This window comes from Pleurodeles waltl, chromosome 3_1 (assembly GCF_031143425.1).
Source record: "Pleurodeles waltl isolate 20211129_DDA chromosome 3_1, aPleWal1.hap1.20221129, whole genome shotgun sequence".
Taxonomy (NCBI): Eukaryota; Metazoa; Chordata; class Amphibia; order Caudata; family Salamandridae; genus Pleurodeles; species Pleurodeles waltl.
Window position 1 is genome coordinate 1,442,493,584 of NC_090440.1, and position 27,155 is coordinate 1,442,520,738.

A 27,155-nucleotide genomic window follows, 5' to 3' on the forward strand; every position below is an offset into this window, starting at 1 on the left:
CCTGAGCACCGGCCTGCTTGTGAAACTGGTATCCTGACATTTTGTATTGGGAGTGGCATCACGCCAATCTAACGTGTCTACAGAAGCCTAAGGCTGGTCCCTGGTAATGTGAGGTACAGAACCTGTTCTGTTAGTTGGAGGGACGTATCACGCACCTCCTCATAGTGGGTCTGGGGTGAGACACTTAAGGCAATGGTGGCACCATTGCAAGTTTTTGACTCTGTACTCTGACAAGACATTTTGCACTGTGTCAGGGACATGATAGTCAACCGACCTCTATCATGTAAAGTTCCACTGTTTTGTGAATCCAAGAGTCTTGCACAGATATTCCATGTGTTTGTTGAGAGTTTGTGTAGTGAGTGTGCAAGACACAAGTAACAGGAATCTTTTTGTGGATAGAGTCTGAGTGGAATTCACTTTGAATGGCCCAAGATTAAGTATGTAACAAGAGGACGGTGGATACTGCTTCCCTAGACACTGTAGGTGTACTGACTGCATTGCTGCGGCTAAAGGGTGGTGACCTAGACAATGAAGTAAAGGAGGATGAAGTCAAGGCTCTTGTAAGAAAATGTATTATTATTTGGGGTTGGCAACTGTTCACCTCAAGGAATTATCATATGTCTTGTCAGGCCGAACCCTTAAAGTCACTAAATTAACGTGAGCTCAACCCTTCTCTTAACTATGGCAAAAGAAGACAGGCCTAAGTTTGGAAATGTCTTAGGTATTTATTGAAGGTCAAAACATCAAGCAATAAAAATCCAAATTAGAAAAATAGAGTACAATTTAAGAAACAAAATTACACCAAAGTGACAGAAATACAATAAGGGGATGCAGAGCTGCTCATTTTTAAACTTTTAAGTAGAAATACTGCAAAAAAGCACAAAGTGCCAATGCTATTCAATGGTTGCGGCAGACAGGACCTAGTCAGGATTTGAGGTCGACTGCGGTCCGATACAGGGCCAGTCTGGGAACCCAAAGCAGCCCTGGAACTGTTTGACAGACCAGCCCCCATAGGGTGCATAGCAAGCAAGCATGACGACTACAAATGGGCTTGGGTGGTTCCGACCCCCGCTTCCCCCCCAAGAAAATATGGGGGAAATGGCAGACACAGTGTATTATACAACACATTTTTAATTATATATTCTATTCGTTTTTAACCAGTTCTGTGCCTTGGACGAGGGTCCAAGGCACACGGGAACTTAGGGGAGCGCTAGCGCGCCCCCCCCTGTGAACCCCCCTCCCCCCCAAGGCGGGGATGGAAGGGGAAGACCTTCCCCTTCCACCCCCGACCCCCCCCCCATGTGACGTCAGCGCGCGAGCTGATTAGTCACAGGGGCCACCCCCATCGCGCTGGAAGCTCTGCTTCCAGCGCGATTGAAAGAGAAATGCAAAGCATTTCTCTTTCAATCACTGGGGGAGGCCCGGAGGGGCTTCAAAGGGAAGGAAATGTATTTCCTTCCCTTTGAAGTCTCTCCCAGGGTTTCAAAAGCCGGATTGCCGGGGGGGGGGGGGGGGGGTGCATTTTTTGTAGGTGGGGAGCGACCCCTTAGGCAAGGGTCGCTCCCCTAGGGGGCAAATTATATTTAGGCCATTTCTGCCCCCCTTGGGGGCAGATTGGCCTATTTTCATGAGGCCAATCTGCCCCCAAGGGGGGCAGAAACCACTAGACACCAGGGAGTTTTTTCTTTGTGTGAATTTCACGCAAGGGGTGCGACCCCGTAGGCAAGGGTCGCTCCCGGGGGGGTTCGGGGGGGCAAATGTATTTTAGGCCATTTCTGCAAGGCCATTTCCTTGGGCGGGGGGGGGGGGGGCATTTTTCGGGAAGGCATTTTCTGCCCCCCCTGCTATTATTAGGCCGATCTGCCCCTGGGGGGACATGGGGGGCAGAAACCTCTAGGCACCAGGGCTAATTTATTTTTGTGTGTGTTTTTTTTTTGTTTGTTTGTTTTTTTAGAGATGGGGAGCGACCCATCAGGCAAGGGTTGCTGCCCTGGGGGGCAAATTGTATTTAGACCATTTCTGCCCCCCTTGGGGGCAGATTGGCCGATTTTAGGTCAATCTGCCACCAAGGGGGCAGAAACCACTAGGCACCAGGGATTTGTTTTTTGGCACCTATGTCACGCAGGGGGAGCGACCCCGTAGGCAAAGGTCGCTCCCGGGGGGTGGGGGGGCAAATTTATTTTAGGCCATTTCTGCCCCCATGGGGCAGAAACCTCTAGGCGCCATGGCAAATTTTTTTCTGTGTGTTTTTTTGTTTGTTTGTTTTTTTAGAGATGGGGAGCTACCCATCAGGCAAGGGTCGCTGCCCTGGGGGGCAAATTGTATTTAGACCATTTCTGCCACCTTTGGGGGCAGATTGGCCGATTTTAGGTCAATCTGCCACCAAAGGGGGCAGAAACCACTTGGCACCGGGGATTTGTTTTTTTGGCGCCAATATCACGCAGGGGGAGCGACCCCGTAGGCAAGGGTCGCTCCCGGGGGGTGGGTGGCGGGGGTTGGGGGGGCAAATTTATTTAAGGCCATTTCTGCCCCCGGGGGGCAGAAACCTCTAGGCGCCAGGGCAAATTATTTTTTTTGTGTGTTTTTTTTGTTTGTTTTTTTAGAGATGGGGAGCGACCCATCAGGCAAGGGTCGCTGCCCTGGGGGGCAAATTGTATTTAGACCATTTCTGCCCCCCTCGGGGGCAGATTGGCCGATTTTAGGTCAATCTGCCCCCAAGGGGGCAGAAACCACTAGGCACCGGGGATTTGTTTTTTGGCGCCAATGTCACGCAGGGGGAGCGACCCCGTAGGCAAGGGTCGCTCCCGGGTTTGGGGGGGGGTCAAATTTATTTTAGGGCATTTCTGCCCCCCCCGGGGCCGGCTGAGCTAGAGGCCAAAATCACAGGTAGGCACTTTACAAAAAACACCTCTGTTTTCTGTGAAAAAATATGTTGTGTCCACGTTGTGTTTTGGGCCATTTCCTTTCGTGGGCGCTAGGCCTACCCACAGAAGTGTGGTACCATTTTTATCGAGAGACTTAGGGGAAAGCTGGGTGGAAAGAAATTTGTGGCTCCTCTCAGATTCCAGAACTTTCTGTCACCAAAATGTGAGGAAAATGTGTTTTTTTAGCCAAATTTTGAGATTTGCAAAGGATTCTGGGTAACAAAACCTGGTCAGAGCCCCACAAGTCACCCCATCTTGGATTCCCCTAGGTCTCTAGTTTTCAGAAATGCAAAGGTTTGGTAGGTTTCCCTAGGTGCCGGCTGAGCTAGAGACCAAAATCTACAGGTAGGCACTTCGCAAAAAACACCTCTGTTTTCTTTTTAAAAAAACTGGATGTGTCCACGTTGCGCTTTGGAGCATTTCCTGTTGCGGGCGCTAGGCCTACCCATACAAGTGAGGTATCATTGTTATCGGGAGACTTGGGGGAACGCTGGGTGGAAGCAAATTTGTGCCTCCTCTCAGATTCCAGAACTTTCTGCCACAGAAATGTGAGGAACATGTGTTTTTTTAGCCAAATGTTGAGGTTTGCAAAGGATTCTGGGTAACAGAACCTGGTCAGAGCCCCACAAGACACCCCATCTTGGATTCCCCTAGGTCTCTAGTTTTCAGAAATGCACAGGTTTGGTAGGTTTCCCTAGGTGCCGGCTGAGCTAGAGGCCAAAATCTACAGGTAGGCACTTTGCAAAATACAGCTCTGTTTTCTGTCAAGAAATGGGATGTGTCCACGTTGTGCTTTGGGGCATTTCCTGTCGCGGGCGCTAGGCCTACCCACACAAGTGAGGTATCATTTTTATTGGGAGACTTGGGGGAACGCTGGGTGGAAGGAAATTTGTGGCTCCTCTCAGATTCCAGAACTTTCTGCCACAGAAATGTGAGGAGCTTTTTTTTGTTTAGCCAAATTTTGAGGTTTGCAAAGGATTCTGGGTAACAGAACCTGGCCAGAGCCCTACAAGTCACCCCATCTTGGATTCCCCTAGGTCTCTAGTTTTAAAAAATGCACAGGTTTGGTAGGTTTCCCTAGGTGCCGGCTGAGCTAGAGGCCAAAATCTACAGGTAGGCACTTTGCAAAATACAGCTCTGTTTTCTGTCAAGAAATGGGATGTGTCCACGTTGTGCTTTGGGGCATTACCTGTCGCGGGCGCTAGGCCTACCCACACAAGTGAGGTATCATTTTTATTGGGAGACTTGGGGGAACGCTGGGTGGAAGGAAATTTGTGGCTCCTCTCAGATTCCAGAACTTTCTGCCACAGAAATGTGAGGAACATGTGTTTTTTTAGCCAAGTTTTAAGGTTTGCAAAGGATTCTGGGTAACAGAACCTGGTCAGAGCCCCACAAGTCACCCCATCTTGGATTCCCCTAGGTCTCTAGTTTTCAGAAATGCACAGGTTTGGTAGGTTTCCCTAGGTGCCGGCTGAGCTAGAGGCCAAAATCTACAGGTAGGCACTTTGCAAAATACAGCTCTGTTTTCTGTCAAAAAATGGGATGTGTCCACGTTGTGCTTTGGGGCATTTCCTGTCGCGGGCGCTAGGCCTACCCACACAAGTGAGGTATCATTTTTATCGGGAGACTTGGGGGAACGCTGGGTGGAAGGGAATTTGTGCCTCCTCTCAGATTCCAGAACTTTCTGCCACAGAAATGTGAGGAACTTTTTAGCCAAATTTTGAGGTTTGCAAAGGATTCTGGGTAACAGAACCTGGCCAGAGCCCTACAAGTCACCCCATCTTGGATTCCCCTAGGTCTCTAATTTTAAAAAATGCACAGGTTTGGTAGGTTTCCCTAGGTGCCGGCTGAGCTAGAGGCCAAAATCTACAGGTAGGCACTTTGCAAAATACAGCTCTGTTTTCTGTCAAGAAATGGGATGTGTCCACGTTGTGCTTTGGGGCATTTCCTGTCGCGGGCGCTAGGCCTTCCCACACAAGTGAGGTATCATTTTTATTGGGAGACTTGGGGGAACGCTGGGTGGAAGGAAATTTGTGGCTCCTCTCAGATTCCAGAACTTTCTGCCACAGAAATGTGAGGAACATGTGTTTTTTTAGCCAAGTTTTGAGGTTTGCAAAGGATTCTGGGTAACAGAACCTGGTCAGAGCCCCACAAGTCACCCCATCTTGGATTCCCCTAGGTCTCTAGTTTTCAGAAATGCACAGGTTTGGTAGGTTTCCCTAGGTGGCGGCTGAGCTAGAGGCCAAAATCTACAGGTAGGCACTTTGCAAAAAACACCTCTGTTTTCTTTAAAAGAATTGGATGTGTCCACGTTGCGCTTTGGGGCATTTCCTGTCGCCGGCGCTAGGCCTACCCACACAAGTGAGGTATAATTTTTATCAGGAGACTTGGGGGACCGCTGGGTGGAAGGAAATTTGTGGCTCCTCTCAGATTCCAGAACTTTCTGCCACAGAAATGTGAGGAGCTTTTTTTTGTTTAGCCAAATTTTGAGGTTTGCAAAGGATTCTGGGTAACAGAACCTGGCCAGAGCCCTACAAGTCACCCCATCTTGGATTCCCCTAGGTCTCTAGTTTTAAAAAATGCACAGGTTTGGTAGGTTTCCCTAGGTGTCGGCTGAGCTAGAGGCCAAAATCTACAGGTAGGCACTTTGCAAAATACAGCTCTGTTTACTGTAAAAAAAATGGGATGTGTCCACGTTGTGCTTTGGGGCATTTCCTGTCGCGGGCGCTAGGCCTACCCACACAAGTGAGGTATCATTTTTATCGGGAGACTTGGGGGAACGCTGGGTGGAAGGGAATTTGGGCCTCCTCTCAGATTCCAGAACTTTCTGCCACAGAAATGTGAGGAACTTTTTAGCCAAATTTTGAGGTTTGCAAAGGATTCTGGGTAACAGAACCTGGTCAGAGCCCCACAAGTCACCCCATCTTGGATTCCCCTAGGTCTCTAGTTTTCAGAAATGCACAGGTTTGGTAGGTTTCCCTAGGTGCCGGCTGAGCTAGAGGCCAAAATCTACAGGTAGGCACTTTGCAAAATACAGCTCTGTTTTCTGTCAAAAAATGGGATGTGTCCACGTTGTGCTTTGGGGCATTTCCTGTCGCGGGCGCTAGGCCTACCCACACAAGTGAGGTATCATTTATATCGGGAGACTTGGGGGACCGCTGGGTGGAAGGAAATTTGTGGCTCCTCTCAGATTCCAGAACTTTCTGCCACAGAAATGTGAGGAGCTTTTTTTTGTTTAGCCAAATTTTGAGGTTTGCAAAGGATTCTGGGTAACAGAACCTGGCCAGAGCCCTACAAGTCACCCCATCTTGGATTCCCCTAGGTATGTAGTTTTAAAAAATGCACAGATTTGGTAGGTTTCCCTAGGTGCCGGCTGAGCTAGAGGCCAAAATCTACAGGTAGGCACTTTGCAAAATACAGCTCTGTTTTCTGTCAAAAAATGGGATGTGTCCACGTTGTGCTTTGGGGCATTTCCTGTCGCGGGCGCTAGGCCTACCCACACAAGTGAGGTATCATTTTTATCGGGAGACTTGGGGGAACGCTGGGTGGAAGGGAATTTGTGCCTCCTCTCAGATTCCAGAACTTTCTGCCACATTAATGTGAGGAACTTTTTAGCCAAATTTTGAGGTTTGCAAAGGATTCTGGGTAACAGAACCTGGCCAGAGCCCTACAAGTCACCCCATCTTGGATTCCCCTAGGTCTCTAATTTTAAAAAATGCACAGGTTTGGTAGGTTTCCCTAGGTGCCGGCTGAGCTAGAGGCCAAAATCTACAGGTAGGCACTTTGCAAAATACAGCTCTGTTTTCTGTCAAGAAATGGGATGTGTCCACGTTGTGCTTTGGGGCATTTCCTGTCGCGGGCGCTAGGCCTTCCCACACAAGTGAGGTATCATTTTTATTGGGAGACTTGGGGGAACGCTGGGTGGAAGGAAATTTGTGGCTCCTCTCAGATTCCAGAACTTTCTGCCACAGAAATGTGAGGAACATGTGTTTTTTTTAGCCAAGTTTTGAGGTTTGCAAAGGATTCTGGGTAACAGAACCTGGTCAGAGCCCCACAAGTCACCCCATCTTGGATTCCCCTAGGTCTCTAGTTTTCAGAAATGCACAGGTTTGGTAGGTTTCCCTAGGTGGCGGCTGAGCTAGAGGCCAAAATCTACAGGTAGGCACTTTGCAAAAAACACCTCTGTTTTCTTTAAAAGAATTGGATGTGTCCACGTTGCGCTTTGGGGCATTTCCTGTCGCCGGCGCTAGGCCTACCCACACAAGTGAGGTATAATTTTTATCAGGAGACTTGGGGGACCGCTGGGTGGAAGGAAATTTGTGGCTCCTCTCAGATTCCAGAACTTTCTGCCACAGAAATGTGAGGAGCTTTTTTTTGTTTAGCCAAATTTTGAGGTTTGCAAAGGATTCTGGGTAACAGAACCTGGCCAGAGCCCTACAAGTCACCCCATCTTGGATTCCCCTAGGTCTCTAGTTTTAAAAAATGCACAGGTTTGGTAGGTTTCCCTAGGTGTCGGCTGAGCTAGAGGCCAAAATCTACAGGTAGGCACTTTGCAAAATACAGCTCTGTTTTCTGTAAAAAAAATGGGATGTGTCCACGTTGTGCTTTGGGGCATTTCCTGTCGCGGGCGCTAGGCCTACCCACACAAGTGAGGTATCATTTTTATCGGGAGACTTGGGGGAACGCTGGGTGGAAGGGAATTTGGGCCTCCTCTCAGATTCCAGAACTTTCTGCCACATTAATGTGAGGAACTTTTTAGCCAAAATTTGAGGTTTGCAAAGGATTCTGGGTAACAGAACCTGGTCAGAGCCCCACAAGTCACCCCATCTTGGATTCCCCTAGGTCTCTAGTTTTCAGAAATGCACAGGTTTGGTAGGTTTCCCTAGGTGCCGGCTGAGCTAGAGGCCAAAATCTACAGGTAGGCACTTTGCAAAATACAGCTCTGTTTTCTGTCAAAAAATGGGATGTGTCCACGTTGTGCTTTGGGGCATTTCCTGTCGCGGGCGCTAGGCCTACCCACACAAGTGAGGTATCATTTATATCGGGAGACTTGGGGGACCGCTGGGTGGAAGGAAATTTGTGGCTCCTCTCAGATTCCAGAACTTTCTGCCACAGAAATGTGAGGAGTTTTTTTTTGTTTAGCCAAATTTTGAGGTTTGCAAAGGATTCTGGGTAACAGAACCTGGCCAGAGCCCTACAAGTCACCCCATCTTGGATTCCCCTAGGTCTCTAGTTTAAAAAAATGCACAGGTTTGGTAGGTTTCCCTAGGTGCCGGCTGAGCTAGAGGCCAAAATCTACAGGTAGGCACTTTGCAAAATACAGCTCTGTTTTCTGTCAAAAAATGGGATGTGTCCACGTTGTGCTTTGGGGCATTTCCTGTCGCGGGCGCTAGGCCTACCCACACAAGTGAGGTATCATTTTTATCGGGAGACTTGGGGGAACGCTGGGTGGAAGGGAATTTGTGCCTCCTCTCAGATTCCAGACCTTTCTGCCACAGAAATGTGAGGAACTTTTTAGCCAAATTTTGAGGTTTGCACAGGATTCTGGGTAACAGAACCTGGCCAGAGCCCTACAAGTCACCCCATCTTGGATTCCCCTAGGTCTCTAGTTTTCAAAAATGCACAGGTTTGGTAGGTTTCCCTAGGTGCCGGCTGAGCTAGAGGCCAAAATCTACAGGTAGGCACTTTGCAAAAAACACCTCTGTTTTCTTTCAAAAAAATGGGATGTGTCCACGTTGCGTTTTGGGGCATTTCCTGCCGCGGGCGCTAGGCCTACCCACACAAATGAGGTATCATTTTTATCGGGAGACTTGGGGGAACATAGATTAGCAAAACAGGTGTTATTGCCCCTTGTCTTTCTCTACATTTTTTCCTTCCAAATATAGGAGAGTGTGTAAAAAAGACATCTATTTGAGAAATGCCCTGTAATTCACATGCTAGTGTGGTCACCGCGGAATTCAGAGATGTGCAAATAACCACTGCTCCTCAACACCTTATCTTGTGCCCTTTTTGGAAATACAAAGGTTTTCTTGATAGCTATTTTTTACTCTTTATATTTCAGCAAATGAATTGCTGTATACCCGGTATAGAATGAAAACGCACTGCAGGGTGCAGTTCATTTATTGGCTCTGGGTACCTAGGGTTCTTGATGAACCTACAAGCCCTATATATCCCCGCAACCAGAGGAGTCCAGCAGACGTAAAGGTATATTGCTTCCGATAATCTGACATTGCAGGGAAAAGTTACAGAGTAAAACGTAGAGAAAAATTGATGTTTTTTTCACCTCAATTTCAATATTTTTCTTTTTCAGTTGTTATTTTCTGTAGGAAACCCTTGTAGGATCTACACAAATGACCCCTTGCTGAATTCAGACTTTTGTCTACTTTTCAGAAATGTTTAGGTTTCTGGGATCCAGCATTGGTTTCATGCCCATGTCTGTCACTGACTGGTAGGAGGCTGAGAGCACAAAAAATTGCAAAAATGTGGTATGTCCCAGTAAAATGCCAAAATTGTGTTGAAAAATTGGGTTTTCTGATTCAAGTCTGCCTGTTCCTAAAAGCTGGGAAGCTGCTGAGTTTAGCACCGCAAACCCTTTGTTGATGCCATTTTCACGGGAAAAACCACAAGCCTTCTTCTGCAGCCACTTTTTCCCATTGTTTTGAAAAAAACGAATTTTTCACTGTATTTTGGCTAATTTCTTGGCCTCCTTCAGGGGAACCCACAAAGTCTGGGTACCTCTAAAATCCCTAGGATGTTGGAAAAAAAGGACACAAATTTAGCTTGGTTAGCTTATGTGGACAAAAAGTTATGAGGGCCTAAGCGGGAACTGCCCCAAATAGGCAAAAAAAGGCCTGGCACAGGAGGGGGAAAAGGCCTGGCAGCGAAGGGGTTAAAGTATAGTAAATGTTGACCTTGCAGTGCATCAGAATACAGTAATCTTCATTGGGGTCTTTCAATGATTCCCTCACCATCACCCTCTAACAGTGCCTCTCATCTCTCCATAGCCCGTCTCTCACATGTACCTAATTTGTTTTGTAGTGCCTCTCTTACTAGTGTAGGGTGTTGGAGCACGTTACATCACACACACCAGCACAGAGTGTTGGAGAAACTTACTTCACACACATAGGGAGACCATGAATAACACATGTGTGAATCAGTGCATAGAAAATGTTGACAAATGGGATTACAAGGTGTATAATTTGCATGTCATTCACACCAGGAGGCATTTTTTAAGAGTGCTTGGTCTGGGGAGGCATAAACACGGGATTCAGAATGCAACACATTGGTTAGGGTTTACTTTACTAACAACAATTACTTCTACCCAAACAAACCCTTTTCTAGCAAAATTAGGATAATCAAAGACTATGGAAAAAAACATAATTTTCAAACCTACACCATGCAGTTTGCATGTGACTCTTTGATGGCAGTTCATAGCTCACTGTGCTAGATCACTGTAACATATGACCTACACTGTAACAAAAGGATCTCTATGACAAAATCAGTAGCCCACTGAGCTATGCACATAAAATACTATTCTGTGATCCACATAGCACATGTTCTGTGCAGCAGGCATATTAACCGTCAGCTCTACCTTAGATGAGTCTAAACTGCCACTAGACAAAATCCTAATCTCTCCAGCAGGTACATCAATTACAAAAGTTGTCTTGGCACTTTTATTGTTGCCTGAAAACTGTAGGAAATGCCAGGAACTCTGCAGTGCTTTTAGAACTGCTGCTCTGCTACACAACTGCCCCCCAGTAACAAAAGCGGCCCTCCACACTTTCGGCATATTGAAGAAACTCCTGGTACCCAATATGGGCAGTCAAGTCTTGATTCATAGACCTCCCAGGCTAGACCACTGACTAGGAAAATGTGCTTCCAAAAGACATTGGCTAAACGATGTTCCATTATGGGAACTCTTGTTCAGGTACACTGAAAGTTGCAGACAACTTAGCTGTTCAAAATTGCATTCCCCTCCAAAATATCACTAAGCATGTCCCATGCTATTTCTTACATTAGTGGAGAGATTCTTTAAGAATAGGAGCTGGTGCCACCCTCCCACCCCCCAAAAAAAAGTTACTTAGACTCAGCAACTACCTTTCTGGTGGATAATTGACCACATGCAGATTACAACATCTTGAACACTCTATCCAGGCACCATACTGAATCTGGAAACTTGAAATAGTTCACCCATGTGAGCAGGTGGTGCCAAGGCTTTGTCTTGGCATCGGGATCCACTCCATGGTATAACAAAATAGAGGTGCATAAGCTGCCACCCCAGCATACTCACATCAGGTCCTCATGTGTTTTTCCACACCCTCAGAGGCAAAGATGAGATTGACAAGACTGAGATAAGATGCAGTGAACTATAACTAACTTGGAACTTTATTAAAAAATCATGCAGCCACTCCCCGGAACAAGGAATTACGCATGATCAGTGAGGAATCTGCAGATAGTATCCATAATAAAGTTTATTCCACAAAGTAACTTTCTTCTTTGATGGATGCTTCTACCTATTTGTTACTCACCTCTTAAACCAATACCCAGGCAGTACACCCCAGGGGGTGGGTGTGAGGAGGTGGTTAAACTAATACGTCCTGTAAAACAGATCTGGCAAATGGCCATTCTCTGGGGACTTCAGAGTTGAAGCAATAATACCGGAAGGTTACAGTACAAACTGTGAAAAGGGTTTTACGCTGTCACATTTGTAGCATTGGTTTGCTCCTCCTCGCTGTTGAGTGGATCTTTGCAAATATGGTGATGCACGTAAGTGGCTGGGTGTGATTCGCTCAAGTCTGCTCTCATGTGATGTACTCCATAATGAAGGTGTCTTTCGTTCGAACTAGGATCTGAATTCTGTAGCTACAGCAGAGACTCTGATCTAAAAATGCAGCTTTCCTCTTGGGAGTCCCTGCTGCAGTTGTGACCAGAACCAACAGACTAGTCGTGGGTCGGAAAGTATCGCTGTAAATGTTGTCAGAAGGAGGAATACTTGGAGATGACTCCTGAACGCTTGGAAACTCCTAAACACAGAGTACAGAGTGGAGAGCACAGATAGGGAGCTGGATGTTGAAGGCCGCCTGACAGATATCAATGACTGGAACTCTCCATGCTAACTCAGTGGACGCAGCTGTAGCTCAAGTAGAATGAGCACGCAAACCCTCCGGGGGTTGCTTTTTGGCCAGTGCATACCAGATCTTAATGCAGAGTACAATCCATCTGGAGATGGTTCCTTCTACACTGCCCGACCTTTCTTCGCATCCAAAAAACCTACAAAGAGTTGATCATCCACCCAGAACTCTTTTGTACAATCAAGGTAGAAGGGTCCAGGTGGTGGAGTCTCTCCTCTTCCTTAGAAGGATGTGGGGGTGCGTAACAAGTAGACAAGGATCTGGATTGGGCTACATGAGAAGGCATAAACACTTTAGGCAGAAAGGACGCCCTAGTGCTAAAGCACCACTTTGTCAGGATAGATGGAAAGGTAGAGCAACTTAGATGACAATGCCTGCAGCTCACTCACCCTGCAGGCAGACGTAATGGCCACAAGGAAGGCGTTTTTTAAAGTGCGAAGACTGAGAGGACAATTGTGGAAAGGATTGAATGGAGAGCACATCAGAAATGTCAGAACCTAATTCAGATCCCATTGGATCATTATGAATGGGGATGGAGGAAAGAGATGTTTAATACTTTTTAAGAACCTATATACAATATGGATCATAAACAATGAAGGGTGATCAGGTGACCTCAAAAAAGCAGAAACAGCAAACAAATAACCTTTAAGAGTGTCCATAGCACAGCCCTGCTGGGCCAAGGGAAGGATAAACCGAACCTCAGAGAAAGGGGCAGAAAGGGGGTTTAACAGACCTGCCTGTGCACCAGGCCACAAATTTCTTCTAATGACAGGCGTATGCCATTTTGGTGGAGGTTGTCAGCATTACATTACAGACTTTGGGGGGAAGATCAAAAACTGTCAACTGTCGCTGCTCAATCTCCACGCAAGAAAGAGGAGAGTGGACAGGTTTGGGTGAAGAACTCTCCCCTGCTGCTGCAATAGAAGATCCTCCCAAAGGGGCAGTCTAATCGGAGGATCAATGGACGTGCTCAGCAGCTTGGAATACCAGACTCTTCATGCCCAGTCTGGAGCACACTTGGGCCCTGTTGTTCTTGATCTTCTTGAGAACTCTGGGCAGAAGTGAAATGGGAGGAAAGGCATACAGGAGGCTTGAGTTCCACTCAAGACGAAAAGGGTCTCTGAGCGACTGCCATCTTGGAAACTCCAGCACGTAAAACTGCTGACATTGCGGGTTCTCTGCAGAGGAGAACAGAGCTTACCAAGGGTCTCCCCACTGCTGAAAGCGACCTCGCCCCCTTGGGATGGAGACGCCATTCATGATCTGCTAGGCATTTTCAGCTGAGTTTGTCTGCTCTGGCGTTCAGGGATCCCTCCAGATTTTGAATCACCAGGGATATGCTCTGCTGTTCCAGCCACATCCAGAGGTGCAGAGCCTCTTGACACAGGGTCCACGACCCCTCCCCGCTTGTTGCAGTACCACATGGCGGTGGTTTTGTCCATGAACACTTGCACCATCTTTCCCTTGACAGAGGGAAGAAATGCCTTTAATGCTTGCTGGAGCGCACAGAGCTCCAACAGGTTGCCGGAGACCAGGTGCCTCTGATCCCCAACTTTCCCAGATAGCTGCCCTATCCCCAGAGTGACACATCTGTCACTACCATCAGATCTCGTTGAGGAAGGGAAAGGATCTGTTTCTGAACCAATCGCTGTGCATTAACCACCATTGAAGATCTTGCTAAGTTCCTTCCGAGATCTAGGCCTTGTCAGAGAGATTCTGCTGATGCTGCACCCACTGCAACTTCAGGTCCCACTGCAGGGATCACATATGCCATCAGACATGTGTCATCTGCAGGATGCAGGAGGCCATGAGGCGCAGCAGCCTCAGAATCAGTCTCACCAAAATCCAGGACATCGGGATAATATCCTGAATATCCTGGACCCGCCGCTAGGGAAGATACGCCTGAAACTGCACTGTGTCCAGCACAGCTCCAATGAAAGGGAACGTCTGAGAGGGAGTCAGGTGTCACTTTGGCATGTTTATAGTGAACCCCTAGCGAATGCAAGATGTCCACTATAGTCTGGAGGTGGGAGACGACAGACTGGTGCGAGCCCGCCTTCAACAGGCAGTTTTTTGGCAAATTGGTGGGCATAGCAAAACAAATTATCCACATTAGTGGTTTTGGGAAAAAGACGCATCATTTAGCAGATCTAGTCCATAATGGTCGATCCAACAGCCCCACACTTTGTGGAACTTAGACGGGCATCCCCTGCTCTTATATGTTAATCTTTTCGCTGCCATGTAGAGGTCCATTCCCCCTTTCCATCCCACCATTGTAGGTGTGTCAGAGGCTCCCCAATGTTTGGCTAGGTCACTTTTTGCTACCACTAATTCCAAGTTACACAATATTAGTTTCATCCACGGGAGGCCGAAGTCATTGGGTATGCCTAAAAGCAGGTACTTAGGGCCAGATGTACGAAAGGATTTTACCCATTCTGTGTCTATGGGAAAAAGCTTTCGTACATATGGCCCTTAGGGTCTTCAGATATTGATGTCTCTAGTATTGTGCTTAATTGCAGAATTAACATTTTGCCAGAAGGAATGGATGACTGGACATGTCATAATGTGTGGATGAGGCCCCCTTGGTGTCCCCTACATCTTAGGAAGTTTGGAGAGGCTGCCCTACCTCTTTTGTTGAGGTGAACTTTATTGTAGTATGTTCTATGTAGGGGTTTGCGCTGAATGAGTGAAATCTAGATTTTAACGCTACCTGCAATGGGAACATTAACGCTGCTTCCCAATCTAGATCTTATAATTCACCAACATCGGTTTCCTATTTGGTCCTTAATTTCAACAGAGTGTCAAGCATATTATTATTAATGGTTTTATATAAATAAGAGATTGCCTTCTCTTGTATCTCGCCTATCAGAAGCCTATCCTCTAGGGGTGCATATTCCCAGAGATCTGCGGGTATGTTTCCCGCTTTACAGGCATTGGGAAGCTGAAGATATTTGTAGTGTTGCCTGCCATGGGGTTGGAACTCTATGGAGGAACGAAAAAAGCATCAGGGCTTCAATTAGGTCATCCACTTTAAAAATGCCAATATGGTCCCAGGCTGCAAATCCCTTCAATTTCCTGATTCCTTTAAGATCCCACCCATAGTGGAGTCTCCCAGGTGATCGTTTATGCCCATCTCAGACATTTACTGGCACTTCAACACACTTTGAGAGTCAGCTGGTGGCCAGTAAGAGGCCTCTCTCTCACTCCCCCCCAATATAGATAACGATGATAGAGGGGTCTGTTTGAAATTGAGTTCTTTCTAGTACAAAGGTGGGGTGGTCACCACCCACATGGCCCCAGTAGTTTACTGCTATCAAATGGGATGCTCAGTAATAAGCCCAGATGTCTGGAAGGGCTATCCCCCTGTGGTCTGGGTTGCGCTGTGGTGTTCTGAGAGCTATTCTAGGGTGTCCGTTGCTCCACAATAAAAAACAGTTCAGCATCAATTTTGACAAGCACATCATCAAGTATTTTGTAGCTTGTGTTTTGTAAGGGTGTAAAAAATATTGTGGCGATTGATCACTTTGAACATCACTGCCAAGTATTGTTAGGGGGAGTTTCTTCCAACGGTTGGATCCTATGTGCAAGTTGGCCAGTACCGTCCTTACATTGTGTTCTATGCTTCTCTCCTGTTCAGTTGTGGCATAAATCCCTAAATATTGGAATCCCTCCCAATTCACACCAAATCTCCCAGAAATATCTGTCAAGTCTAGATGCCCTCCAACAGGGAAAAGTACTGATTTGTCCCAATTTATTGTGTACTCAGAGTGAGCCCCATACTGTTAAAAAGTCTGAAGGACTGCAGGTATCGACTCTGCTAGTCGGGTCAGATACAGCAGGATATCTTCTGCATATAGTGAGATCTTCTAGGATCGGAACCATGAATTTCAAAGCCCCTGAGGTCTGGGTGTGCATGCACCTTACACTGCAGTGGTTCCAGACTCAGGGCAAACAGGAGGAGGGTTAGGGGCCAGCCCTGACGAGTTTCTCTCCTGTTAGGAATCTCCGACGACAACTTACCACTGACTTATGGCAACTGTGGGCTCCTTGAAGAGTAAGCCAACCCAGTCCATAAACTGCAGCCCAAACCACATTCTCCTTAGAGTTTGCATCATGAAAGGCCAGTGTACGACATTAAAGGTCTTTTCAACATCTAGAGTGGTAAGCACATGAGGGTCCTGTCTAAACTGGACTTCCATCATCCATGCACAAAGCATTTGGGCATGAAGTCTGACCGGTTGTTATGGACAAGGGGAGGTATGACCCCTACAAGTGTAGTGGTCAGGAATATGGCTAGAATCTTGGTTTCTAAGTTGATCAGTGAGATCGACTTGTAGGAAAGTACCCTCTTTTTGGCATGTTTACCCCCACCTTTTGCCTGCTGTCAGTATTCTTTGATTTCACTGGGATCCTGCTAACCAGGACCCCATTGATTGTGCTCTCTCCCTCTAAATGTGGTTGCTTAGGACTTTGCACACCCCATAATGGGCATACTGATGTCCCCATATAAGTCTCATGCATATGGTACTTAGGTACCCAGGGCATTGGGGCACCAGGGGTTCGTCATGGGCTGAAGCATGTATTGTGCGACCCATGGGAGCCCTTACAAAATGTGTCTGCAGGCCTCCCACTGCAGCCTGCGTGAAAAGGTGCATGCACCCTTTCACCACAGGTCACTGCACCAGGTCACTGTAAATCACACCTATGGTAGGACCTCCTGGCCTAGAGGGCAGGGTGCAGGTACCTGTGTGTGAGGGCACCCCTGCATGAGCAGAGGTGCCCCTACAAACTCCAGCTCCATTGCACTGGACTTTGTAAGTGCGGGGAAGCCATTTTACCTGTGTTCTGGACACAGGTCACTACCTGTGTTTAGCTACGTAATGGTAACTCTGAACCTGGGCATACTTGGTATCAAACATGTTAGAATCATACCACGATACTGTTGCCAGTATCGGTTGCATGATTCCATGCACTTTGGGGGCTCCTTAGAGGACCCCCAGCATGGTTCCTATCAGCCTTCTGGGGTTTTCCGGGCTGCTCACGCTGCTGCCACCCCTCAGAAGGGTTTCTGCCCTCCTGCTGCTTGACCAGCTCAGGCTCAGACAGAGGAAGGCAGAACAAAGGATTTCCTATGGGAGAGGGAGTTACACCCTCTCCCTTGGAAATAGGTGTAACACAGCTTAAGAGGGGTAGCCTCCCCAAGTCACCGGTATGCTTTGAAGGGCACATTTGGTTCACTCCTTGTGTAGACTGGTTTGCATCAGTCCAGGGACCCCTGGTCCCTGCTCTGGCACGAAATAGGACAAAGGCAAGGGAGTGACCACTCCCCTGTCCATCACCACTCCAGGGGTGGTGCCCAGAGCTCCTCCAGGTGGCCATTTGATTCTGCCATCTTGAAACCAAGGTGGGCAGATGCCCCAGGGAGCACCTGAGTGGCCAGGCCAGGCAGGTGACGTCCCAGCTCCCTCCTGATAGGTGGTTACACTGCTAGGTGACCAATCCCACACTATGGGCTATTTAGGGTCTCCCTCTTGGGTGGGTCCTCAGATTCGACGTGCAAGATTCCAGAAGGACTCCTCTGCATCGTGTACTTCATCTTCTGGCCATTGGGATGGCAATTGGACCCTCCAGGATCCAACAATCTGCAACTACAGCGACAACTCCGTTCTGCTACATTGTTTCTCTGGCTCCTTCCAGCAACTGCAACATTCCACCGGCTGTGCATCCTCTGAAGACGATGAGTTTTTAGCTTGCACAAGAAGTAAGAAGTAATCTCACAAGGAGTGAAGAACTCACTCCCCTGCATCAGCAGGCCCCAACTTCAACAATGACTGGCTGCGTAGATCTGTTCTCCCCCAGAACTGTGTGGATCCTGCTTGGTCCTCTCTACCAGCTGTCCAACGTGGGAGATGGTAAGCCCTTGCTTCTCGTTGCAGGACAGTACTCCTGTGCATTGCAACTCTTGCAGCTAGCACGGCTTGTTTGTTCATCCTCCAAGAGATCTTTAGGCTCCGTGTAGCCCCAGCCTCCAGCACTTCTTCCTGCAATGCACAGTCTTCTGCCTTCTGCTCCCGCAACGTGGGACACTTCTCCAGGTGTGCTGAGTGGGCCTTACAGCGACTCCTGTGCCTGCTGCCAATGGGTTGCCTGTGGGGGCTGCCTCCTCTTCCTCACCACACACCAGGCCTTCCTACAGTAGGGGGTTTCCCAGCTTGTGTATAACCACGATCGTGGCTCTAGGCAAGTCTGGTGGGAGGATAATATCCTCTCTTGCTGTGAGGTATACCTTAAGCAAGTAGGGAGCCAGGATGTCTTTCTGCTTTTTAAAGAATTCAGCCGGGAAACCATTGGGTCATGGGGTTTTGCTCCACTTTACTTGGGATATGGCAGCCTGGACTTCAGCAAGGGCAATATCCACTTCCAAGACCATGCAGTTGAGAGCGTCCGTAGGTTCACAACATTTAGGTAGCCTTCTATCTGGGATGAATCTGCCAGGGAGCGGTCTTTATAAATGGCCTCATAAAATGTCTCAGATTCCTCAGCTATTTCCTTGTCCATGGCATACAGGGCACCCTCCAACCCCTATATCTGTTGGACCTATCAAGTCTCCATTTCACAGCAGCTATGCCAGGCCAACAGTTTTCCAGCTTTGTTGACGACGTCATAAAGACAATGTTGCATATCTAGCATTTGATTGCGTGCTTCATCATTGCCCAGTGCTCGTAGGACTTCAACCCGTCTCACTGATAGGGGTGTAGGCGAGTGTGTGGTCAGCGCCTCCACCTTTATGAGCCGAGTTTCAAGCTCCTCCACGTCTCTAAGAGCTTCCTTTTTTCTTGAAGGCGATAATATTCTATATCCTCTCTCGCATTACTGCCTTATATGCTTTCCAGGGTATAGCGGCCAATTCTACAGAATCTTTATTTTCTAGGAAGCAGAGTTCAGACTCTGTAGGGATCTCATGCAAGGTAGTGTCATCTCTTAGTGCTCAAGCATTTAATCTCCATTCCCTATTGGTCTCTCAAGGTTTCTGCCCTATCGTTATCCAGAGCGGGGAGTGATCAGACAAGCCTCTAGCTATTCAGCTCGGCAGATCACGCCCACCTTGGTGTAAAGACATATTCCAGCCTGGGGAACACTGTGTGTCCCTGAGTAGTATGAGTATCCTCTATAATGTGGGTAATGTTGACGCCATAGTCTGAGAGCCCCAATCTATCCACAAAATGAGCCATGGATGTGGTTGTACCCGGGACCAAAGTTACCCCTGATTTGTCCTGTTCAGGGATCATCACATTGTTAAAATCTTCCCCAAGAATGTGTAGAGAGGATTGGGTTTCCAACAGAATTTCAGTGAGTTTGTTTAGAGTGTACTGTTGAAGGCAGGGGGAATAGACACTGGCTATGGTAACATTTGGTCGTCCCCAAATGCCCTAGACTGCGGCATATGTCCCATATGGATCTATTCATGATTCTTCTAGTTGGAAGGCGAGGTAGGTGAGTTGGGTGGGGCGGTGGGAGGGAGAGGAGTTTCGGATCAGGATCGCTACTTCCCTGGATCCCAACATATACCCTTCATGTTCTAGCATAGTGTATGCCCCTCTGGGCCAGGAAGTGACACTGGGTTCCTCCGAGATGCATCTCTTGCAGTAGGACAACATCTGGTTTCAAACGCTTAATATATGCAGTTACCAGACCTCTCTTAATTTTATTGTCCAGCTCGTTCACATTCCATGTAAGGATATAACAATGCGTGTTGGCTAGATCATTGACATGCATTATGTCCGATGGATTGTAGTTGGAATCTCAAGATCACAGTGAAATATACATTCTGTGTGTCCGAGAAGTCCTCCTGACAATCAAACAAATCAAATAGCATGTTAAAATTTGTAAACATAACAAGCAAATGTCGATCTGCATCCCCCTGCACACATCCACCCTCACAGCACACAAGGGAACTACATTGCAGGTCTGACTTGAGGGGTCTGTAGCCCTCCCTATCCCAAACTCCCTATGTGTAATCAAAAGTGGAAATAAAACATAAGGTACAAAAGAAGATCGCTCTCACAGTTTTGTTCTGACTGTTTTTGGGACAGAGAGGGAGACACTCATCCAGTGTTGGACAACAGTTTCACCAGCAGAGCCTATTCACTCCCAAAGGGCAACGCTCACAATAACAGACTCTCTGCACTCGTCACCCATTCACTCTCAGTTGGTGCTGTGTCCAAAATCAAACAATAATGTGGCAACCACTTCAGTCCTTCTCAGCATAAACCCACATGGCAAATCATACATACACCAGTCTCTCTTCAGGCACTGTTACTATATCTCAAAGATAAAGGGTGAGCTGAAAGGTCACCTCTCTAGACTCACACTCACACTCACACTGCAATAGTGATTTGCTGGGAGTATGGCCCACACTGTCCCCAGACTAACAAATCAACCCCTCAATCTTAAGTGTTTTCTGCATCATTACAGGATCCACAGTTGATCCGATCATCATCGTGACTCAGTTCATTTTCAACAGGCATTTGGACATTCTCGTTGTCTCCCCCAGGCAAGGAGAGCTGGCTTCCCCTCCATTCCCTGTCACCTTAGTCTGATAGTGAATGTCTTGTGTTTGCTTCCCCAATCCGCTCTGCATGAGATCTGTCCCCAGGCTTGCCAATATGGTCTATACACTTCCACTTGGTGAACCATTGTTTTGGAAGTGCCCCTGAGTCTTTCCTCCCAGATGGATCTTCTATGGCTTTCAGTCGAGTTCGGAGGTGGGGTCTCTCTTCCAGTCAGGTCCAAGCTGCTTGCGTTGTGGTAAAGAAGTAGGATTTTCTCCTGTAGAGCATTTTTAGTGTGGAAGGGAAAAGTGACATATATTGTATTTGTAGGGTGCGAAGTTTCACCTTCACTGCGTTGAAAGACCTGCGCTCCTTCTGGACTTCGCAGGAATAGACATGGAATGTTCGTATTGTGGATGATTCTAATTGGATTTCACCCAAGTGTTGGGCTTCTTGGAGTACTCCGTCCCAGTCTTGGAAATTCAGGAGCTGAGCTATTATTGCACGCGGTACAGCACCCGGCGATGGCCTGGCCGCCAGCACTCTATGGGTCCTTTCTATGACAAAGCAGGTTGAGATAGTGGCTACAGGGAAGGTGGTCTAAAATCAATTGCTCAAGAAGTCAGATTAGTTCCTTCACTCCCTTCTGGGAACCCCACCAGCCTTAGATTGTTACGCCTCACCCGATTTTTGGCATTATTGACTCTCTACAGCCAGGCTTTGGTGACAGCCTTAATGTCCTTCAGGTCTTTTTTCATGGCTTGCGTGTTGTCTTCCATTTCAGATATTCTTTCCTACGCCACTGTGATGTGTTTTGCCAAACTGTAAAGGTCCTGTCTCAAAAGAGAGACTTCTCATTAGACCTCTCCATGTCTTGATTCTAGTGACTGATTGATGGCATGTAATAGTGCCGTATTGTCTGGTGCCAGGGGAGTTGTATCATCAACCGGGGCCAGACAGCTGCTCTGGCATATTTATCAGTCTTACCCTGACAAGATGATTCTGCTTCCTTTTCCTTGGCCATAGTGCCAGGAAAGTGGTATAAACGTAGTCTCTGGCAAGGAGGGTCTGGTGGGTGGCAGGCTGGTGGTCCAAGGTCTCTTTACAGCCCGGGGCTCTATAAGTTGATCAGCTGAGGTGGGATCAAGAGGTGGGCTCCCAAGTGTGTTCAGGGAGCAGTCAAGTGACCCCAGTCACTCCAGGCATAGTAACTGCTGGGTGACACCCAGTCCAGCCTACAGGGTTCCAAGCCTCGGTGTGGGTATTTGTGATGGGTATTACAGTTCGCAGGCCTCACTCATACTCCGGGGCGCAAGGCAATCATCACACTAATCATATCCTGGAATTCGATGGGCCAGGGATCTCAGAACTCAGCAGTGAGCCCTGGTGGTGCCAAACCCGGAGAGCCGAAGCAATGCAGCCCCAGCGAGGCGTTCCTTGCTGCATCCAACCTATGATGTCAGTCCCTGTATATCCCACTGAGTGTTTCTATCAGGTGGGAGCTGATTCTTTGTGTTTGGTTCAGGTAGACACCACAAGGTGATCGCTACCACCCCTGCCAGTGCAGTCCATACCTTAGTATCTCCTACCTATTCAATGTGGCCCTCTGGGCTTCCTCATGGTAATTGTCACAGCTGCATCGGGCATGTATCACCACAAACCTGTCTCTTCCATCGCCGTCATCTTAGTGCAGATCACTTCACCGTACCAGAGGCGCAGTTGAAAGGTGTGACAAGTCCCCTTGCTTTCCACTGCAGCATTCGGTATACCAGGTGCAGGGAACAGGATATCAGGATGTGTGAGGGTCAACTGCATCTGGAGACACATGATTAATGCAGGATAAGAACGGCCTGGTCGGAGCTCCGCTAGTGCACGTCTACATTCCCATCTTGTCTGCTACGCACTGTAGTTTTCTATTACTGAACCATTAGTTACTGGACATTAGATGCAACCCCTCTAACTACACAGTTGGTTAGAAATATTTGCTTAAAATTTGATACAGATCTTTCTTTGAAATCCCACAACAGGGATACTACCGGAGTTTGCTTTGGACTTTTAAAATCATATATGCCGTCTCTAAACTTCCTACCCGCAGTCACCAGAAAGCAGATTGTGTATGCCTTGCGTATGCCTTGGTAAATTCCTGTTTTGATTACTCTAATTCTCTTTTCTTGGGTCTTCCTGGAAAATCAGTAAAAACAAACTGCAGATAGCACAGCATGCTGCTGCTTGGCTCACTTTAGGCATTCCCAAAGGCTATTTTACTAGGCAGTGGCTTAAACAGCTTCACCAGCTACCAGTGGAAACATGGACCATATTGAAATATTTGCTGATTACTTTTAGAGCTGTATAAGAAATATTCTTCAGCAGAGATTTTTTTGGTATGGGCCAAAGAGAGACTTGCGCTCCAATAATAGGATGTTGCTGGTCATTCCAAGAGTAAAGCAATCCATAAGTGGGGGAACATGCCTTTTCACATTTGACAGCCACTCTCTGGAACAGCTTCCCTTTGGAGCCCTTTGGAGATTCTGAACCTCAACTTAAACCGGGTCTGAAAGCTTGTCTTTTTAAGCAACACAAAATAATGGTAAAAAACAATCCTACTTATTAGCGTCGGGAACTTTTCAAAAGCAGCTGTTTACAAATAGTATTTCATTCATTCAACAGTAGGACAGACCACCTGGTACACCAACATCTCTGGTTTAAATCCCTAATAGAAGAGCTAAACTAATTGCAAAATATTTCTATAATCGACCCAGAGGTAGATGAAAAAGATAGTCTGCACCTCCATAGTTAAGATTAAGTAATTTCGATTATTCTTGTTCAGAACAAAGGCTCTGCATATTCTCAATATAAACTAACGATTTTATTATTTCAGAAGCACAGCAGTCCCTACAAAGAATACTGAACTCCATATTATTTTCACTGGAAAAATCACTTGGAGGGTCTGATCATATTTCTACAATCATGACAATATTACAAGGATTGACTAGGCCCAAAGAAACAATAAACTTGGGAAGTCAAACTCAAGTACATCTACCGTCAACTTTTCAAAAGAATGCTGCTTGCTCTAGGAATAATACCATATCTAAAAAGCTGCGTGTGGGACAAAAGCCAGTAAAGGCAGCGAACTGGATGTAGCGGTGTGTAATTTCTATAGCTCAACCGCAGGGACATGTTGTTTGAGGTTAAGGACAACAGGTTTTCAAGTTTATTTTGTCCTTAGGACAACTAGGCCCAACCCCCTGCGGTATATACCTTTTGGCTGCCATTGTACAATACCACATCAAAGAGTAGGGAAAGGAATTCTCTGTAGTGAGATAATATGTGTCCATATGGTAATGCTATTCGAAATTGTATTTAAAGTTAATTAATGCAAAACCTTTATTACAAAGGTGAGTTCTCAATAAATGTTGTAAGCTCGGACTGCACTGCTCACGTTTGCAAAGTTCAAAATACAAGGCTACCTATAGTGCTCCCAGAGAGCTCCCTGATTAAATGCAAATTTTTGCAGAAGCTTGAACGCAAGATTGTTTTTTTGCTTTCAAAATAAAATGTTCATAAAAAATTAAACTAGGGAGGAAAACGTTTTGCTAAACTACTGTGAAATTTAGGTACCATATCTTTGAAGCATCATTTAGTAAAATGTGTTTTTGCACGCAACAAATATTCAAAATGTAAAGTCACGGTAACCAGTTTCAACAAGACTATGCGAAACAAGAATATAAACAAGCATTGGCAAAGCCAATAGGTCCAACACGGATGGTCAGTCTTTTGGTTTTGTCAACGAGTGTCTGTTTTGACATGGCTTTTGTAAAACTTTGTTTTGGGAGTTGCTGGGCCGTCAACATTGTAACAAATATAAGCAAAAGGCAAAAATATTTTTTGGTCGCAATGAACACACATTGCCACAGTAATTCCTGGCACTGAAAAAAACTACATGTGTGCACATATGCTCCTTGTGAAAGAGAAGATTGTGATCATTGTAATGTATTGTAACATGCATTTATAGAGCATGGAACTTGTCACGTATGTTTGTGTATCCAGGCGCTGAGTAGGAACGGGTTCTGCAAGCAGGATCAGTCGCAGTGAAGCCAGCTGACTTAGGGATAGATAGAGATATAATTTTAATAAAACAAAAGTTCTTGGTTAACACCAGACCTAACTAGGGTCCCAATCCTTAAAGAAAGTTACAAAAGTGCACCCATGGTATATGTCCTTGCATTAGTGCAGATTTGTGTAGTTCATGAATTCTCAGGAATTTAGAGAAGTAGACCAGGAAATCGTAGTCCAAGAAAATATTTGTGAACTGTATTTTAGCAAGAGCAAAAATGCAGGTGTGGATTTGCTCATGTCAAAATCTGTTGAGCGGTTACATGTTCACTTTCCCTGTAACCAATTTTTCCAAACCCTGTTTTGATTAAATTCCACGAACCTGTGAATGGAAAGAAATAAAACAACGTGAAACAAAAAAACGGATAATCTCCAGTAAAGATAATTGTCAACAGAATCATAAAAGGGAAGGGGATAATAATAGCATTACTAACTTTTTGAATAAACTCTTTACTGAACCCAAGCATGTAGCTGAGCCAAAGTTTTGAATCGTAGAAAATAAAGAAACCTTAAATATTACTAATAAAACAGAGCCACCAGTTAAGACCTCGGTCTATTCTATCTTTGTAAACGTAGGGGAGGGGGGGACATCAGCAGTAATAGCATGCAAACAGAAGAGCTTTGGGATCTAATAATCGAACCAAAGCAGAAAGAAGCTAAAGCACCAAAAAGCAAAATGTTCTTTAAAACAAGGAAGTCCCTGCAGCCTGTTGATTCTACGAATAACCGTAGTAATAAAAAGGTGGTATCAACTCGCTGCATCACTCCTCCAATGTGGAAGATTCTGTCATCTACAAGTGCAGAGACCATAGATCAACCACGTAAATCAATGGCTGACACTTTCACACAGAGGGAAATGGATATTCCTCCAAACCAGGAATTTGGACTACAGCAACTTGGGCAAGACTTTCGCACCACTATCAACACTCACTACCTCAAGTCTGCTTAATATATTTTATACCATCCAGCCTCTAAGATTATTAATCATCCATGATCTAAAACATATGAACTCATCTCCATCAGCTGTCAGACAGATGAAATGGAGATACTTTTTGAACATCAGTAAACTTATTTTTGATAATAATGTGAATAATTTGTGAATCATGGGTATAAACATGGTGTATTATATACCACTTTTAAAAGTTGTACTAGATTTCCCAAGTAACCACAATATTCAGACAACAGTGGCATAAGCAAGAAAATTAAATATGCTAGCCATCGCACAGACAGAGACCACAAGTCGCCACGCCACATTCAAGAGGGTTTCGTAAATTAATCATTCGTAAGTAAAAATGAAAGCGCAAGTATAGTCAAAATAAGGGCACCAGGGATCACTCGTGGACCAGAACCCGACTTCTTCCTAGAAATAAACTGGGCTTGGTTACCAGCAGCAATAGACACCAAACGGAAAACCCACGACTCCAGAAAATAAACATAGAATATTTAACATAATTCTTTCATGGAATATTGTTGGCCTAACCTCCCAAATTAATGACGCTGAAATTTAAGCACTTATCAGTAACAATAATATTTGTTGTTTCCATTGTCAGACATGACTCCAGATGGACTCCTGAAGTACTATATTACATCTCAAAGGTCAAAAATGTTTACCTAAAAGGTGGTCTTTCAGTATGCCCACTTGAATGCCCCTTTAAATGCTTTGCATGTGAAGTCATTGTGATTCAGTACACAAATTGAAATAGCTGATATTTTGAATGTCTACATCACACCGCAATTGTCGTGGACGGAATAAGCAATTTGGGATGCACTAGTGAGCACCTTGAAGTATATAACAGACATTGCCACAAGTTCCGAACTACGGGTGCTATAAGTATATGGTGATTTTAATATGTACCCTTCACATAACACCATTTAATAAAAGGTTGTTAAAGAAGACATGGGCTGGGGTATCCCAAAAAACAATCCTACACTGGAGAAGATCTAATGAAAAAGGAGAGAGTTTTAAGTCGCTTCTAATAAGCCATGGCTTACGGTTCCAAACCGACCGTAGCACATCGGATTTACCCATGCAAAACACCTTTAGGTGTGGTAACGCGACCAGCCTCATTGATTATTTCCTGTCCAACGCTTAAAAATCGAGTGGGTTAAGGGCATGATAATTACTGGAAGAGTTGAAAGAAATCAAGTTCCTCTAATGATTAGCCTAATTTCAAATTAGTCATCTTCCGCAGCATTCAGGCAAAGAGACTGGCATGGCAAGAACCAAGGACTGCCATGGTGGCTGCCTTTGGTTAAAGACCATAGCTCCTGGCTCTGACTCGCACATGCTGGGAACCCGCCTACTGCCTCAGTGTGCCAGGAGGCACTGATTCAAAAGCCACTAAGGGCTTCGGTGGTGTGGGACCTGCCCTGGCAAAGACCAGACCAAGACCAGGCCCGTCTTCACCCAGAGGAGGCAGGGGTGGGCCCTCGCT

At 46.2% G+C, this 27,155-nt stretch overlaps 1 protein-coding gene across 3 annotated transcripts in view; it reads right to left on the bottom strand.

The window, feature by feature from the left end:
- The window catches only part of ALG9 (ALG9 alpha-1,2-mannosyltransferase), a 956,626-nt gene that overhangs the window by 493,211 nt on the left and 436,260 nt on the right, over positions 1-27,155 (bottom strand). The window contains exon 13 of one of the 3 annotated variants that reach the window (XM_069225006.1): positions 23,461-25,042. The exons of the other annotated variants lie outside the window; for them this stretch is intronic. Within the exon in view, the coding sequence (XP_069081107.1) occupies positions 24,988-25,042 (55 nt within the window). The 3' untranslated portion in view covers positions 23,461-24,987. Of the gene's footprint in view, positions 1-23,460; positions 25,043-27,155 lie in introns of those variants that run through there. 3 annotated transcript variants of the gene reach the window in all.